General features: G+C 36.1%; 1 protein-coding gene across 2 annotated transcripts in view; it reads left to right on the top strand.

The window, feature by feature from the left end:
* Positions 1-16,346, top strand: part of LOC110036671 (endonuclease III homolog 1, chloroplastic-like) — a 49,398-nt gene extending 33,052 nt beyond the window's left edge. For both annotated transcript variants that reach the window (XM_020741170.1, XM_020741169.1), the window contains exons 8-11: positions 810-947; positions 1,023-1,127; positions 2,642-2,725; positions 15,961-16,346. In XM_020741170.1, coding sequence (XP_020596829.1) covers positions 810-947; positions 1,023-1,127; positions 2,642-2,725; positions 15,961-16,098 — 465 coding nt within the window. In that variant the 3' untranslated portion in view covers positions 16,099-16,346. The remainder of the gene's footprint in view (positions 1-809; positions 948-1,022; positions 1,128-2,641; positions 2,726-15,960) is intronic.
* The last annotated feature ends 1,454 nt before the right edge of the window (positions 16,347-17,800 follow it).

The raw sequence follows: 17,800 nt of genomic DNA, 5'->3' as shown, positions 1-17,800 counted from the left end.
GGGGGGTTGGTGGGAGGGAAGATGGTGGTGGAGGGATTTGGGGAGCAATTTCTTTTCCTAGTGAGCAGCATCAGTTAAAGGAGAGAGTAGAATAGTTTTTTAGAAAATTCTTAATTCAGTCTATCATAAAGGGAAGTACATGTAACATGCTTTATTCATAGAATTAATGTTACAACTCAAATTCAATTTTAATCCCATACAAATTGAAATCTAATTGTAATGACTAATTGAAATTTAAACTCAAGATTATCTAAATGGATAATATTTACTTAATTTTAATTAAATAACCTATTAAAAGAAATATAATTTAATTTCATAAACTCATATGGTTCAACCTAAACTTGTTTTTTGTTCTTGCGCTGTATCAATTTAACTAAGGGTCTTAGTGATCAATCCATATTTTAAGCTGAAACAACATTTTACCTTCCATGCTGTTTTACGGGATTGCATGCTAGTTTGCGATGTTTTAGGCATTGTTGTCAACAAAGGGATGGCGTGATTTTTTTAAAGGCTGATTGTGAAAAGTTTAGGCATCATCCTAGAGCTTCTTGAATTCATCCTTTATAGTCATTTCCATCTAAATGATAAACCCAATTACTATAGATTTACATACATGTGTACAATCCAAACCATTCATATCATATAAAAAATACCACCATTTTAACTTCTAACATGTGAAATACACCTTTTCATGCATAGTAAGGTTGTATGTATGTAAAAATTAAAGTTTAGGTGTTAGATATGTAAATACATAAGAATTGAATGTTATGTATGTAAATCTTTCTTCATTTGTTATTGGCTTATGATAGGTTGGATTTTACTTGAGGAAAGCCAAGTACATGAAGAAAGTAGCTGAAGTTTGTCTCGCCAAGTATGGAGGGGATATTCCAAATTCTCTGGATGACTTGCTTTCACTTCCTGGAGTTGGTCCTAAAATGGCTTATCTGGTAGTTTTCATAGTTTTTTGTGTCTTTTGCTTCCTTAGCTTGTGTTATTTTTTTAAAATTTAAAGCTTAAAACAGGTTATGAACGTTGCATGGAATAATGTGCAAGGAATATGTGTTGACACTCATGTGCACCGCATCAGTAATCGTTTGGGATGGGTATCACAACCGGGCACAATGCAGGTGCTTTACTATTTCGAAGGTTATCTCATTTTGTTTTTATAGTAAATTGTTAAAATAGTCCCTTAACTATTTATATGTGGCCATTTTAGTCCCAGAGTCTATAAAATTGCTAAATTAGCTTGTAGATTTTTTTTTAATATCGATTGAAATAGTGCTTATGAAGGACTATTTTATTACTCATTAAATGAGTGGAGTAAATTAGCACTTTTATAGACTCTTAGGACTAAAATAGACCCTTATAAAGAGTTAGGGGTTCATTTAAACACTTCTCTCCATTTTTTGTTACCATTTATGTACATATTATTAAGTACAATTGAGAAAATCTTCCATATTAATGCTCAATAAAAGTAGAGGAGTCCATTTAAAACTGGAGTGTTCTCAAAATTTTGATTTTGAATTCTATCAGTAGAGAAAAATATTTTTTAATTTAAATATAACTAATCATATACAATCTATTAATCCGATATCTAATCTAATTTATATATGGATTTACTCTTCTAATTATTTGTGTTATCTTAAATAAGATAAAGAATTCATTTGAAAAGAGCTTTTCCTTTTTTAATTTTTAAGATTTAACTAATTATATGTTTAGGTTAAATTATTAAAAGGCTTACACGCTTTAGATATATCGGGTCTATTGGTCAAAGTGATGGTGATATTGATGAGGATTTTATTAGTAGAATTAGAGTTATTCGGTTGAAGTGAATGAATGCTTCGGGCCTGTTGAGTGATAGAAAAGTACCGCTTAAGCTGAAAGGAAAATCTTATAAGTGGTGGTGAGATCTGCAATGCTCTATGGTGCTGAATGTTGGCTTTTAAAAGTGAAGCATAGAACTAAGTTGAAGTGTTGCCAAGATGAGATTGATTAGGTGGATGAGTGGCTTTACATTTGGAGACAAATGCAAAATGAATATATCCGTGATAGGGTTGGTGTAGCTCCAGTGACGGACAAAATTAGAGAAACTCGTCTTAGATGGTTTGGTCACTCTAAACGTAGACCATCTGATGATCCGATTAGAATAGTAGATGTTTTAGATTCACCTTATGTTAAGAAAGGCAGAGGTAGACCTAGGAAGACTTGGGCATATTGTATAAAAAATGATCTTAATTTATTAGAATTAAATGAAATATAATACTAAATAGGATGCAATGGAGAAAAAGGATTCATTTAGCCAACCCCACTTAATCGGATAAAGGTTTTGTTGTTGTTGCTGTTGTATATTTTTAGGTTAAAATATTAAATAGTAAAAAAAAATTCCCATTTTTTTTATTTACTGTGTGGTTAAATCATACGGTATATTAATTTTTCTTCCTAATTTTTTATTTTTATTTTTGTATTATTACAAGAAGCTAGCCAAAAAATTGAAAGAATAAAGATATTGAAAATTGAAATTAATATATAAAATCTACCATGCATTGTATGTTACTACTTTCTTGTTTATTAGTAGCTCCATGTCATCATTTTTGAGTAATAAGAACTTTAATATGTTCATTCTGTTTTGCTAATTTGCTAGAAAACGCGTTCTCCTGAAGAAACAAGAGTGTGTTTGCAGAAATGGCTTCCAAAGAAAGAATGGGATCCGATTAATCCACTTCTGGTATGTTTATATCTTACGATAACCTTCATTTCACAATATTGTAGACGGAATTATTCCCACTCATTGCATATTGTCTTTTTAAACTATAGTTTTTTTTTAAGATTCCATTTAACAGCATAAAAACCAATAATAAGGAAAGGGCTTGTCTTAATTGCTAAATATGTTTGGGGAATTTACATACTTACCACAAAATTCTTATGTATTTACAATCTAACACCTAATCACTCACCTTTACATACAAAAATGCCACCAGCATCATCTTTCTAAAAGTAAAATACACATTTCTTATGCATAGGTTTAGCATGCCAAAGTTTATGATTTTAACACACCAAAGTTTGTTAAGTGTTAAATATAAAAAATTGGGTGTTAGATATGTAAATGGATAAGAACTGTGGTATGTATGTTAATTTCCCTTTATTTTTCATTTATTTGCCTATATATTTATATTTTGATGCATCATCAACAAAAGTCTTAGTTAGGTCCTTTTTGACATGGATCTTAAGACATTTTTTGAGCAAAAAACATTCATGCTCAAATTTAAAATCATCTAGAACTCCGATTTCAATAAAGTTACAATCAAACTGATCAACTGGATGAGACAAACCCAATTATACTAAAATTAATGCAATTTGAGTCTAATCAAGTATGGATCAAGCCATTAAGCCACTTTTGAAGGCTCTGAGTGATTAATTGGAGAGTCAAATGTACTCTAAATTTGACGTGCTTATAGTCAAATCGAGTCTCCATGAGAGGAATCTAATGGGCACAAGATCACCTGAATTTGAGGTCATTAAGGCCATCAGATCATATATAAACAACCTATGATCAAGGGGAACCAACATGGGTCGTTTGATTGGGTGGTTATGGTTGTTATTTGCTAAAAGACAGAAATACCCTTCTTCAAAGGCCAATAAATAGACTCTTTCTTATCACTTAAGAGGGAAGGATGAAAGAGGAGCACATTTCCAATGCTAATATGAACTGAAGACCTTTCAGCCTTTGTAGCCGCCGATTGCCACTCATCAGCCGTCGTCGATCACCGTCGGATGTCCCCTGTTAGCCGCCGTTGGTGGGCTCTGCGGAGTAACGACGCATATTGCGGAGTAACGACGCATATTGCGGACTAATGAAGTATCATGTGGAGTAGTGGTGTACATTGTGGGATAGCGAAGTATTCTATTGAGTGGCGAAGGTTTTTTGCCTACAAAGAATTGCAATGTTCTACATACTGTGCAACAAAATATCTCGAATACAGTGTAGCAAAGATCCGACTAGGGCTATAAACGAGTCGAGCCTGAGCGAGCTCAAACATGCTCGTGTTCGGCTCATTCGAAATTGGCTTGTGTTTGAAAGTGGCCCGTGTTCGAAATGACTCGTGAACAGTGTGTTTGTGTTCGACTTGAAATGTTCGTGTTCGGCTCGAAATTGACTCGTTAGAATATAAAATTTTTATAATAATTAATTTTATGAATGTCTATTATGTATGTATGTATATATATATATATATACTCGCACAACGGGGTAACCAAGCTATATATATATATATATATATATATATATATATATTGTTTAGGAGCTAAAAAAGCTCCAAATTTCATTAAAAAAAGCAAAAAGTACAAAAAAGAAAAAAACACTATGTGGATCCTAACACAAAGCGATCACACACAAAACCAGCCCCTTAACCCATAGAAGCTCCCCTTAACCCATAGAAGCTCTAATAAAAGGGAGAGACATACAATCTCCCTTCAAAAGAAAATCTAAATCCTCACCATCTTGCTGCTAATGAAAGACTTTTCAGAATGAAGCCCAAATCTTGCCAACAAATTCGCAGGTCTATTCCCCTCCATAGGAATAAAGAAAAATTAACACTAATGCCCCTCCTCAGAATATGAATACCAGTTATCCAATAAACCAAATTCCATTGACTGCTCATAATACCATTAAGAATGTTAATATAAGAATGTTAATAAGATGTTAATAAGATTGAGGGAATCAGATTCAACCCAAAGCTTCCCCATACCACACCTTCTAGCAAAGGAAAATGCCCAGAAAATAGCCATAGCTTCTGCTTCCAAAGGATTCCTAGCCCAAACAGGAGAGTGAAAGGATAGTAAGCAACCCCCAACATGGTTTCTGAAGACCCCCCCTATCAGCATGAGGTGCAAGAAAACTCCCATCAGTATTAATCTTTACCTAGTCGGGGGGAGGGTGCTGCCAACAAATCAAAGAGAACTTGGGAGCCTGAGGAACCCTTTGAGCTGTAGAAATCAAGATATCAGGAAATTTACTAAATTTTGAGAGCTTCTGAATGTAAGCTAGGCAGTGAGTAGCAAACCTGTTAACCTCCATATTTGAATTCTCAAATTTCATTTTGTTTCTAGCCATCCAAACAAACCAAGCCACAATACATGACACCACAAAAGCTTTGCTGTCCAGCCATTCTTGCCAACACTGGAAAAAATTCATCTAGTTTAACTGTAAAGTAGGAATCTTAAGTTTGTTCAAACAGCACCTCCAAACCTGTTGCACCTCTGAACAGTTTAAAAACAAATGCTGCATAGACTCCTGATGCTTCCTGCACAGAACACACCAAGAGGGGCCCCTCAATCCTTTTAATTTCAATATATCATCAGTGCGTAATAGTTTATGGAATACCCTCCAGCAAAAAAAGGACATTGAGGGTGAAAGAAATCTATTCCAAATCCTTGTTCCCTAGCTGACCTCCTGCTGTGGAAAGCATTTAGCCATAATGAAAGAAGACATAGTGTGGGAGAGGTGCTTCTTAACTACCAATCTGTCTTTCTTGGAAATCAATAGGGATTTTCATAATACTATTAACCACAGGAGTATCAACCAGTGAATGAAGGGCTTGAAGTTTCCAACCATTATCAGACCATAGATCAACAACTTTTAGAGATTCCTCAACAACAGATGGAAAATTGGAGGAAAGGTTGCCCTCTAATGTCCTGTTATCAAACCAGAAGCTGAGGTTGCCTTCTCCCACTTCCCAAATGAAGAGCTTTTTAGACTCCTCTCTCACCTTGAGCATATTAGTCCAGATTTTTGAGTCCCCCAACCTCCTTTGCACAAAAGAAAAGTGCTGCTCTTTGCAATATTTACCCGTTATGTATTTGGCCCATAAGGAGGCTTGAGCTCTAAACCTGATCCAAAGTTTGCAAAAATTGGTATGAATGATTTGCTGAAAGCTCTTAAAACCCAGCCCCCCAGCTTTTGTTGCCCTACATACATTCTTCCAACTGACCCAGTGAGATTGCTTCCTCTGACCAGACCAAAGAAAACGATTGAATAGTTTTTCTAATGTAATAGATTTTTTCATAACAGCCATCTGAGATAAGTAAGAAGGAAGGGTAGCAAAACACTCAATAATGTAACTCTACCCCCATTTGACAGAAAGGAGTTCACCCAACACTGCAGCTTGTCCTGAACTTTTTCTACCATGTGGTCATATTGGATTTGTCTAGTCCTCCCTTTTATAAAAAAAAACTCCCAGTATTTAAGAGGGAGAGAGTTGATGCAGAAGCCAGTGCTATCAGAGATTCAGTGTTTACTATCTGCTTTAACTCTATTGCTAAAATAAGCAAGCATTTCTGGGGATTGAACCTCATACCAGAACGGGATTGGAACTGCTCTAAGCATTGAAGAAGTAATTTCACTGCAGATTTAGTAGCTTTAGAGAATATATTCACATCATCAACAAATGCCAAGTGATTAATAATCATATTAGATTTATGACTGTATAAAGTGTGAGGAGCCCTGAAGCCAAATGATTAAGCATCCTTGAAAAATAATCAAAGGCAAGGATAAAAATTGTGGGAGATAGAGTATCACCTTGTTTAATACCTCTAGATGCACTAAAGAAGCCATGAGAGGTGCCATTAATAAAAATAGAGTGATAGTTGTTGGACAACCATCTATTAATGAAAGAAATGACAGAAGAAGAAAATCCCCTAGCCATAAGTCCTTCCTCAATGGAGCCCCAATGGATAGTGTCATAATCTTTTTTAATATCCAACTTAAGGATCACATTACCCCTTCTGCAGTGTTTTTCTAGATCCATAACCAATTCCTGAGCCATCAATACATTATCTACGATACTTCTGCCCTTAACAAATGCAGACTGATTGTCACTGATAAGCTGAGGAAGATGAGGTTGAAACCTAGCAACTATCACCTTGCTAATAATTTTAGACATTACAGTAGTGAGACTTATAGGTCTAAAGTGTTCCCATTTAGACTTAGACTTGTCTTTGGGTATCAGGGTAATAGTTGAGCAAGAGAAATAGGTGGGGAGATCAGTACCCTTGAAGAAGCTCTGGATAGCCTCAATAACATCATGCTTAACAATATTCCAAGCCTTCTTGTAGAAATCAGCAGTGAACCCATCAGGACTTGCCACTTTAGAGCTGTCAATGGCTGCTAAGGCCTCCCAGATCTCCTTCTATTCTGGCACAAAAGCAAGATCAATACTCCTTGTATAATCCAAGACCCCACTGTGAAGATCCTTCTCAATAGGGGCTCTACAAGTTTGAGGTTGAGTGAATCTCTTGGAAATAATTCACAGCACTGGAGGCTATTGACTCAGCAGAAGTTAGCCAATTGTCATTAGGATCCATAATCTTATGCATTGTGTTACATTTCCTACTATAATTAATACAAGCATGGTAGTACTTTGAATTTCTGTCTCCCTCACATAATTTAATCTTAGCAGCTTTTTGGGCATAGAACTCCTCCTGCAAAGCAATGGCATTCATTAACTCTTCATTTGCCACTAAGGGATCTGCACCAACTTCATGATTAGTTTCCAACTGATTTTCTATCAGAGCCACAATTATTTCAGCTTCCTGAACCCTTACATTTATGTCACCAAAAACCTTCCAATTTCATTGGGAAAAGTGTTTGCCCAATTTCTTATGAAGCAGCCAAAGCTTGATCCAAGGATTCTGTTGAAAACAGTCTTTCCAAACCAAAGACACCTAATGAAGAAAATCCTTATGTGAAGACCACATATTAAGATATCTGAAGTAAGATTTACTTTTGGAGGGTGAAGCAGACATAGTAATGAGAAGGGGTCTATAATCAAAACAAGTCATAAGGAGGTGATGAACAAAAGTATGGAGGAATTCCTGGAGCCATACAACATTCACCAGGATTCTGTCCAATCTTTCCCACAAACTACCTCTCCTCCAAGTGTATTTTGGACCATTGAAACCCAAGTCAAATAAACCAGCTGACTGAATGTTATCATTAAAACTGTGAGTCATATTCAAATCAGGGGGCCTACCACCCAGTTTCTTAGAAGAAGAAGAAAGGCAATTAAAGTCCCCTCCCACTAACCAGAAAGAGCTCACAGATCTGCTAATATCACCAATATGACTTCATAGTTCCTGTCTAGCCAAATTAGAACTTTTAGCATAGATAAATGTAGCTTGGCCAAACTATTGCCGAGAGTAAAACTCAAATGAAGAAACTGAGCATTATCTCCAATCACAGAACAGTGAATTTCCTTCCTATAGAGAAGCCAAATCTTATTATTAAGATTAGAAAAAAACTGGAAACCATGAAACTTTTTTAAAATTCTTTGAGGATGTTGGGAAACCATAGGTTCCAAGATGGTAATAATCCAAAACTTCATCATCCCAAGGAAGTGGATTTCCCCCTCCTAGTTCTGACCAGAGAATCCAATTGACCTTGATTAAAAGCAGCCTCCACCCCAGGCTGATCTCCAACTAAAAGATTCCTTAATTCCTGTAATCCTTTCTTCTTCTTTTTAGACTTCTGAAAATGCCAATCCTCCTCCAAAGAAACATTCATATGATGAATTAAGTTATCATCAAGTGAGAAACCACCAATAGGCTCCCCAACAGGATCCTGAAGCAAAAGCTCAGGCTGCACAGATAGAACCTGACTAGTACCAGCCTCCCTATCCCCAACCCTTACAGGTTCCAAATCAGCAACTCATTGAGTAGAAACAAGCAGCTCGACCCCAGAATCAATATTAAGAATTCCCTTCAACCCCACCCCCTCCAAAATAGGGGTGGAAGTACCAGCCCCAAGATCAACATGCTTGTTATCTTGCATAGCTATATCTGCATTCCTGACCTCATTTTGCCCACTCTCAGTAGGGTTCACCAATCTCTCAGACTCCCTGGGAACTTCATTCCCTTTCCTTAGAGTTGGGTGCAGCCTGAAACATCTGTCATCAGTATGCCCAAACATTTTGCAATGATGACAATAATAGGGTCTTTGTTTAGCTATAATCCTTTGCCAATAGCCATTGTGTTCAGTCCCAAGCCATATCTCCTCCACAGCATGAGGAGTGATATCTCTTTCTATCAGTATTCTAGCTACAAAAGGTCTAGACAGACTAAAAGTAGGAGCTTCCAATTTCAAAGGCCTACCCAAAGCTTTGCCTATATTAAAGAGAACCTTATGATTGAAGAAATGCAGCTTTAAGCCAGGAAGTTTAAACCATATGGTGACTATCGGGAGTTCTTTATTAGGGTAAAAATTTGGTGACCACTTCAGAAGTTTCATAGAGACCCCTTCAATTTGTAAAATCTGCTTAGAGAACAATCTTGCATAGTCTTCTTCCCGGGTTAAACTGATTAAAACATGTCTGCCATCCAGCAAGCAACTTCAAGCTTTCAAAGAACTTGGCTTCCATTTTTGGATGTCCCAGCTGAAACTTTCCAATCAATGTAAATTTGCACTCATCTGAGAGCCCATGGAGATCATCCTCAGAGTAGAAAATGACAAGTTTGCCACATTTTCTACTAATAGGTTTGATATGATTGACGAAAAAAAAGTTCATCGAAATTTTTAATAGTCTCAAAGTCCTTGCCAACAATGTCGGCAAAGGTTGCTTTAGCCCAATGTATATTAGTGTTCAAATCCAAAGCATTAGACTCTGCCATTAGGAATGACTCAACAACACTTCACAGCCAAGTTACCAAACCGATTGAACAGTAAAAATTCAAACTTAACTTTGCCCGGGAAAAAGGAAAACAAAAAAATCACCAAACTCAAAAGAACTACCAGCCACCGGCACTCAAAAACCAAATGGAAGGAGCTAAGAAATGCAGAGAACACACCCCAACAAAAGCTGCAGTCATCCATTCCGCAGAAACCCTAGCAGAGCACCAAGGGAACCGGCCTCCATATATATATATATATATATATATAAATGTTTATTATTTATTTATTTTTGAGCTAATTCGAGTTGAACACGAGCGAACAAACGTTTGTTCGTGTACTGTTCGTTTACATTTCGAGCTTCAAAAATTGTTCTTGTTCGGCTCGTTAGGCTTAACGAACGAGCCAAACACGAGCTGTTTAACGAGCTGAACACAAGCTGTTCGCAAACAACGGCTAAATTGACAGCCCTAGATCTGACGATAACTTTTACTAGCAATTGCTTCCAATTGTTGTACAGCATATCTTTCTGTATACGAACATTGAACTTGGAAAAGCCCTTTCCCATCTAGGGACAACGGTCAATTTTTTTACTCGCAAATTTATAGTGAATTATTTTAAATGGATTAGGCTTTGTGAATTTTTCCTCTCTAGGCTTTTCCACATACAAAATTGAGATATTAAATTATTACTCTACCGTTGTGAGTTTACTGTCATGCAACAGTTTGTCACCGTCTATGGGAAACAAAGTCCCAGTGAAAGAAGTTTATCCTTTGAAGGCTAACAAGCGCAGTACACATGCTCCTCACTCTAACACCCGTCATTCTAGGGCCTAGGCTCGAAGTGCAGAGCTTGAGGTCTTTGGTCCGTTTGCCAATGATAAACATCACCCTGCTGGTAAAGATATCTTTTTTGCCCCTTGAAGTCCACATGCGATGAATAGAGGAATCTCAAGCTGAGATTCTTTAGCTCCTACATGAAGCTCGATAACCAGCAGTGGAGCAAGGAGGTGAGGTTCTTCTACCCTAAGATCAACCACTAATCGTAGATGCCGATATAAACAGTGCTGCGCTAGTAGTCCATCCTCATATTAGTGCTATTCTTCAGCTAGGATAAGAAGCTGATTTCTTAAATATTGTTAATTTCACGCATCCATCTCATGCAACAAGACCAATTTGCAGTCTTCCAAAGCTCTTGGAGAACTTTGCTCAGCCACATTGTGTAGTTCATGACGAGCAACGATGTATGGTGCAAGAAAACTTATTTTAAGAGGAATAACTTTCTTGCTTGTTGTAGCTCTTTGGACTATTTTTCTTTGGCAGATATAATCTTCTAATACCCCATTCCAGTAAGATTTAAGCTTCCAAGCAACTCTTACCATGAGACATCTAGCCCCTATGAGGATATTGATCACTATAGAACTGTCATGCATATATATTGTGTTGTTGATGTACTCTTTTGTCAAATTTTTCCTATCACCCTTAAAGGTTAGGTGCGTACTTGGTTTTATTCACTCCCAAGAGGAACTATTCGTAGTTTCAATGAACTTTTCAAACTCTTTGTGGAGCAGTTTATAGCAAATCAAAGAATTATCAATGAGTTCTCATCTTTCTGGAATTTGTCAAAATGAAGGAGAATCTCTTAAAGAATATTTTCAAAGATTCTCTACTGAGACTCATCAAATTCCAGATGTGGATCCAGAGTTGTTAAGTGGCATTTTCCTAGAAGGTTTATGACCTAGGCCCTTCTACTTATCATTATTGCAAGAGATTGTTCACTCCTACACCAACCTTATCTATTGTGTTGAGGCTCAGACCACTAACGATAAAGCTATTCATGCACATCAAAGACAATTTGAACAATCTTCCTTGAAACAAGCACACTCTTGGAGAAGTGCACAAAGCTAATAGGGAAAAAAATACTATCTATCTTAGACATCCAAACATACTCTACTGAACTCATCTGGAAGTAATATTTTAATAGAGATTCAAAATTTTAAATACCTTAAGTGTTTAAAGAGACCTATCACAATATTGTCATTTTGACTATACAAAATATCATTCAGAGAAATAAATTGAATGTTCGATACATCAAGGCTATAAGTTTTAAAAGGTATAGTTACACTAAAAAATCTCAGTAGGCTATAAGTTTTAAAAGGTATAGTCATACTAAAAAATTTCAAAAAATTATAAGCTTCAGAAGGTACTAGTACATTAAAAACTTCAAAATTTTATAAGTCTCAGAATGTACAAGTTTATTAAAAAGCCTCAGTAGGTTATAAACGTCAGAAGATACATATATATTAAAAAAAATCTTAGAGGGCTATAAGCCTTAGAAAGTACATGGATACTTGAAACCTCTAAAGACTATAAGTCCCAGAGGATATAAATATATTCTAAAACTTTTGAATGCACAGATCTCAGAAGTTATATAATTTTTCTTTATGCAAAATGCATGTGCTAACTTTGATTACGGATTTAAGAAGCTAAATATTGTCCTAAGAACCTCAGGAGGTATAAAACTCGAGAGTTCGATGTGATTATGTTTCTACTAGGGGCAATACTTCAGTTTGAATATATTGGATCTCTCTCATCGAGACTAATGATATTTTTGTCTTCTTTGGCGGCGAGTTATAAAGAATCAACAATTGTACGCTAGCCCATGAGATGGGGCATCACTTGCTCGGAAGTTGGGTAAAAATAACCTCATATGTGACTCCAAAAATAAATTGGTAACTCTCAACTCACTTTGCAATCCAAGAATGTGCTATGATATAAAGAAAAAAATAGATATTTAAAAAGTGTAAAAAGCTACATTGAACAATCACATAGAGATATTAACAAATACACTATCATAATGTGTAAAACTTACGTCAAGCGGAAAAGAGAGCTGTACAGATAAACACAATCATTATGTACAAATTTCACATCAAACAAGTGAAAAACTACAAAGATAAATGCTTTGGCATAAAAGTTACAACAAGTAACTTTCAGCTTCTCCTTTCTGATCAAGAAGAAAAATCTTTAGACACCTGTTTGGGAGGTATGTCCTTCGGGTCAGTTACAATTCAGTTGTGTATCATATGAATCCTTTTACAGAAATTTTGATAGGTTTCTCCTACACGTTGGGCCCACAACTTTATATTTTCCTCTTCAAGAGCCAATACTTCCGCTTGAAAAACCAACAAATTCTCGCACTCTGATCAAAGTTAGCTCATGTCTCACTCAGCTCTTCTCAAGTATTTATCAGATCTAGGCTTTGCGGAGAGAGGAAAATCACCATTGAGGATAATTCAGTCATACACTTTGCTAATTGGTTTCCTAATAATAATATTTATATGAACTTGAGTTGTAGATATCCACAAACTTGGTCTTCCATGCCTTTGATGAAAGGACCAACTCATCTTTAGTGAGTGTCGATATTGTCTTATGAAGATTTTGGTATTTTCTTTGATTTTTGTGGGGATGAGATTCCTCGGACATCGACATCTCAAAATGTGAAAACTCTCCTCCAAGAGCACAGGTTATGGCGAAACAACTGACAAAAAGAACTCTGGGGATTGCACTACATTAGTGCGAATGAAGCCCAATAACTGACTAAAGGAATTTTGAAAGTTGTGCTACACTAGCGTGAAGGAAGCTCAACAACTAAACAAAAAATTTATTGGAGTTGGGTTACACCAACATGAAGGAGATAAAACAATTGACTAGAGGATCTCAAGGGGTTGCGTAACGCTAGCGTAGGAGACATAACCGGCCAAAGGAAGGGTTTACACTATGCCAGCACAAAAGGAGACACAACATCAGTCCAAAGGACTCTAAACACTTCAGAGGGGAAGCCCTCTCTTTTTTTTTGACCTATTTATAGGATCAAAATGGTAAAAAATGACTCCGAAATCCAAAAGATTTTAGATTCAAAGGTGCCAACTATTTGATTTTGTGAAATTGTGTGCCCCATACGATTCACCACAACCTTGTGGTTCCATGCATTTTCATGCACGAAGCATGCGATCCCAATGTCACGCGGTGCGATTCATGATTCAGATCACTGACTTGGCCCATTGTCTGTCGTTTGATCCCACGAACGTAGGGCTCAACCCAGAGTGGTTGCGTTGCATGACAATGCGCAAACTGCCTACTGTGGCCTGACTCGGCTGTCCTGACGTCCCTTCATATGCCGCAAGTGAATAGAGGGGATCTATTTATACGCCCTAGATGAGGGAAATTTTTGTTTTCCGACAAATAGCCACTGCAAGCACCTAATCAAACAGCTCATAGATTCCCCTTAATCATAAGAGTTTTTTTAGTGCAGTTTTGGATGAATAAGAAGGATCACATTTCCAGTGCAGTTTTGGACTGAAGATCCGACGACAACTCCCGATCTCCGTAGCTGTCGACCATCGCTTATTGGCATCCGTCGATCACTGCCAACCGCCCCTTGCTCGCCAACATTGGTGGGCATTGCAGATTAACAGCCTACATTGCGGAGTAACGCCCTACATTGTAGAGTAATGAAGTACTCTATTGAGTGACGGAGTTTCTTGCATATGGAGAAACATAGTATTCTAAATACTATGTAATGAACATACCCCGAACACGATGTGTCAAAGATTGGCCAATATTTTCTAACAATAGATGTTTTCGATCGCTGTGCAACAAATACTCATGTATAAGAACATGTAATTGGAGTAATTCTGTAACCCTTTTTTAGTTGCAGGACAAGAGTCTATTTTTATACTCGTAAACTTATATTGGATAATTTCACTTGGGTGGGCCCCATTGTTTTTTCTCTTCGGGCTTTTCCACGTACAGACACCTGGTGTCACCTCGTGTTTCTTTTTATTATCTGAATGTGTGCTGAATTTTTTGTATGATATTAAAATTTTAAATTATAATTTTATATGTACACACACACACACACACACATATAGAGAAACATAGTATTCTAAATACTATTTAATGAACATACCCCGAACACGATGTGTTAAAGACTGGCCAATATTTTCTAAAAGTAGATGCTTTCGATCGTTGTGCGACAAATACTCATGTATAAGAACATGTACTTGGAGAAATTCTGTAACCCTTTCCTAGTTGTAGTACAAGAGTCTATTTTTATACTCATAAACTTATATTGGATAATTTCACTTGGGCTGGGCCCCATAGTTTTTTCTCTTCGGGCTTTTCCACGTATAGATACCTAGTGTCACATCGTGTTTCTTTTTATTATCTGAATGTGTGCTGAATTTTTTGCATGATATTAAAATTTTAAATTATAATTTTATATGTACATACACACACACACACATGGAGAAACATAGTATTCTAAATACTATTTAATGAACATACCCCGAACACGATGTGTTAAAGACTGGCCAATATTTTCTAAAAGTAGATGCTTTCGATCGTTGTGCGACAAATACTCATGTATAAGAACATGTACTTGGAGAAATTCTGTAACCCTTTCCTAGTTGTAGTACAAGAGTCTATTTTTATACTCATAAACTTATATTGGATAATTTCACTTGGGCTGGGCCCCATAGTTTTTTCTCTTCGGGCTTTTCCACGTATAGATACCTAGTGTCACATCGTGTTTCTTTTTATTATCTGAATGTGTGCTGAATTTTTTGCATGATATTAAAATTTTAAATTATAATTTTATATGTACATACACACACACACACATGGAGAAACATAGTATTCTAAATACTATTTAATGAACATACCCCGAACACGATGTGTCAAAGACTGGCAATATTTTTTAAAAGTAGATGCTTTCGATCGTTGTGCGACAAATACTCATGTATAAGAACATGTACTCATGTATAAGAACATGTACTTGGAGAAATTATGTAACCCTTTCCTAGTTGCAGGACAAGAGTCTATTTTTATACTCATAAACTTATATTGGATAATTTCACTTGGGCTGGGCTCCATAGTTTTTTCTCTTCGGGCTTTTCCACGTAGGGATACCTGGTGTCACCTCGTGTTTCTTTTTATTATCTGAATGTGTGCTGAATTTTTTGCATGATATTAAAATTTTAAATTATAATTTTATATGTACACACACACATATAAGAGAGAGAGAGAGAGAGATACAACAACAACAAAGCCTTAATCCCACTACGTGGGGTTGGCTACATGAATCCTTTTTCTCCATTGCGTCTTATTTAGAGATAGAGATAAATGTCCTAATTGCTATTGAAAATATCTTCAAATGTGATGCTTCAGTTTTCATTTCTGAATGCAAAGGAATTCGGGCATTCCGGTAAGAATTATTTCCTCATAATTTGTGATTTGGTTCAGGTTGGGTTTGGACAAACTGTGTGCACTCCTCTCAGGCCGAAATGCAACATCTGCTCTGTAAATAATCTCTGCCCATCTGCTTTCAAAGAATCACCAAACCCCACACCGAAGTCCTCAAAGAAACTAAGAGACAAGTGAGGCCTCTCAAAGTTTTGACCTTCAGTCTGGTATTTTGTGCAGTTCTAACCGCTTACACTTTGATGTTATAATCAGCAATTTGCTTCATTATGTATATGCTGCTAATTTTGGTAGTGATTGCTGATATCAAAAAGCAAATTATCAGTTAATTTTTTGGATTGCTGTTACCATATACCCAACCGGCCTCCTATAGTTTTGTTTTAGATTAAATTTCAATGACATTTGTGCCATTTCCTGAAGCCTTTATAGGTTTTTGGCGATATCAAGTCAAAATTGTTGCTCTAGTTTTGCGCTGCTTTGATGTTATTTTGAGCCGCTTCATGACTTCTGGAGTATTTTTTGTTTGTAAATATTTTTTTCATGCCTCTCATATTATGTTAATTATATTACATATAGTTTTCTCATCATTGCTCATCACAAAAGGAATCAAAAGAAGAATTAGCTGAAGAAAAGTCATTAGATGCACTGCTAATAAAACGATGTATAAATAAACATCCAATTGGTCCCAGATACGTTGCCCAAAATGAGTTTAATCCATTACTAGCCCAACAACAAACAATGGAGAGGCGCCTCTCATTGTGTAGTCATAAAGCAAATAATATTTAGTCTTTAACAACAAATGAGGCCTCAAAATTCTCACGAATCGTAAAAAAGTCGATTGAAACCCATCAAAAAACAGATTAATTAATTCAGCATAGAATTTTCAACTTCTATGAAATAAAATCTCCTTTAAAATATATCTATTATAGCTAATATACTTAACTATAACAAGTTATACATAATGCACAGTAAGCTAAATAGCAATGGGATACTCTTCTAGTATTATTGTATTTAATTGTGGCAGCATTAATCAAAATTTGAAAAAATGTGTTTTCCAAATGAATAATATTTCATTCATGGATATAAAGGTTCAATAACCTAAGTGGGGCAAGACATTAAAAAAGAGGTGTCATCTCATTACGAAGTTGACAAAGAAAACTAATTTAGTGAATGATATGACCAAGATTAGCCAAAAAAAGTTTTATATTTTAGCTTAGAAATATGAGTTCTTTAACCAAGAGTAGTATAATTCATAGCACATTTTTTTAACCAAATGGATTTTTAAGGAGAGTCAGCATATATAAGTGAATGATAGAAGGAAAAAGCTTAGGAAAAATAAATTCATGCTCCAAAATGACAATTAAGATTGGTTGTGTGAATGATGGTGTGAGTAAGATTGATGAAAGCAGTCATTGTAATCACTACCATGTGGATGAGGAATAATCCAAGCACCAACTTAATATCTTAATAATAGCTTTAAATTGCAGAAAAAAATCAACTAATGACCAAGTGGTCAAAGCTCATAATGAAAAGAAAATTCTAGGAGCCAAGTCGTAATAAAATGATAAGTTGGTTTTAGTCTCAACCTTAGAATTCTATCATTTAAAGATTTAAATAACAATACCATGAAAGGATTTTATAAGTAGGAAACTAACGTGCGCTTGGCGCCGCAGAACAGTTGCAGGGCTTTTTCAAAGCGTTGACATTGGTGTTTGTTTTCTCCGTCTTCGTTGCGTTGCTGGATAAACTGGTTTCCTTTTGTATTACATGCCGAGTTCCGCATTTGACCTCGAGTCCTGCGTTAGGAGAAAATTATTTATGGCTCTGCCCTCCCCGCGATTGTGCGCCTGGTGTTATTCGCAGTGTTATTCGACGTGTTATT

Source organism: Phalaenopsis equestris, unplaced genomic scaffold, assembly GCF_001263595.1.
Source record: "Phalaenopsis equestris unplaced genomic scaffold, ASM126359v1 Scaffold209544, whole genome shotgun sequence".
In the NCBI taxonomy this organism is placed as follows: domain Eukaryota; kingdom Viridiplantae; phylum Streptophyta; class Magnoliopsida; order Asparagales; family Orchidaceae; genus Phalaenopsis; species Phalaenopsis equestris.
Note: the sequence above shows the minus strand (reverse complement) of the source record. Positions and strands in the feature narration are given on the sequence as shown.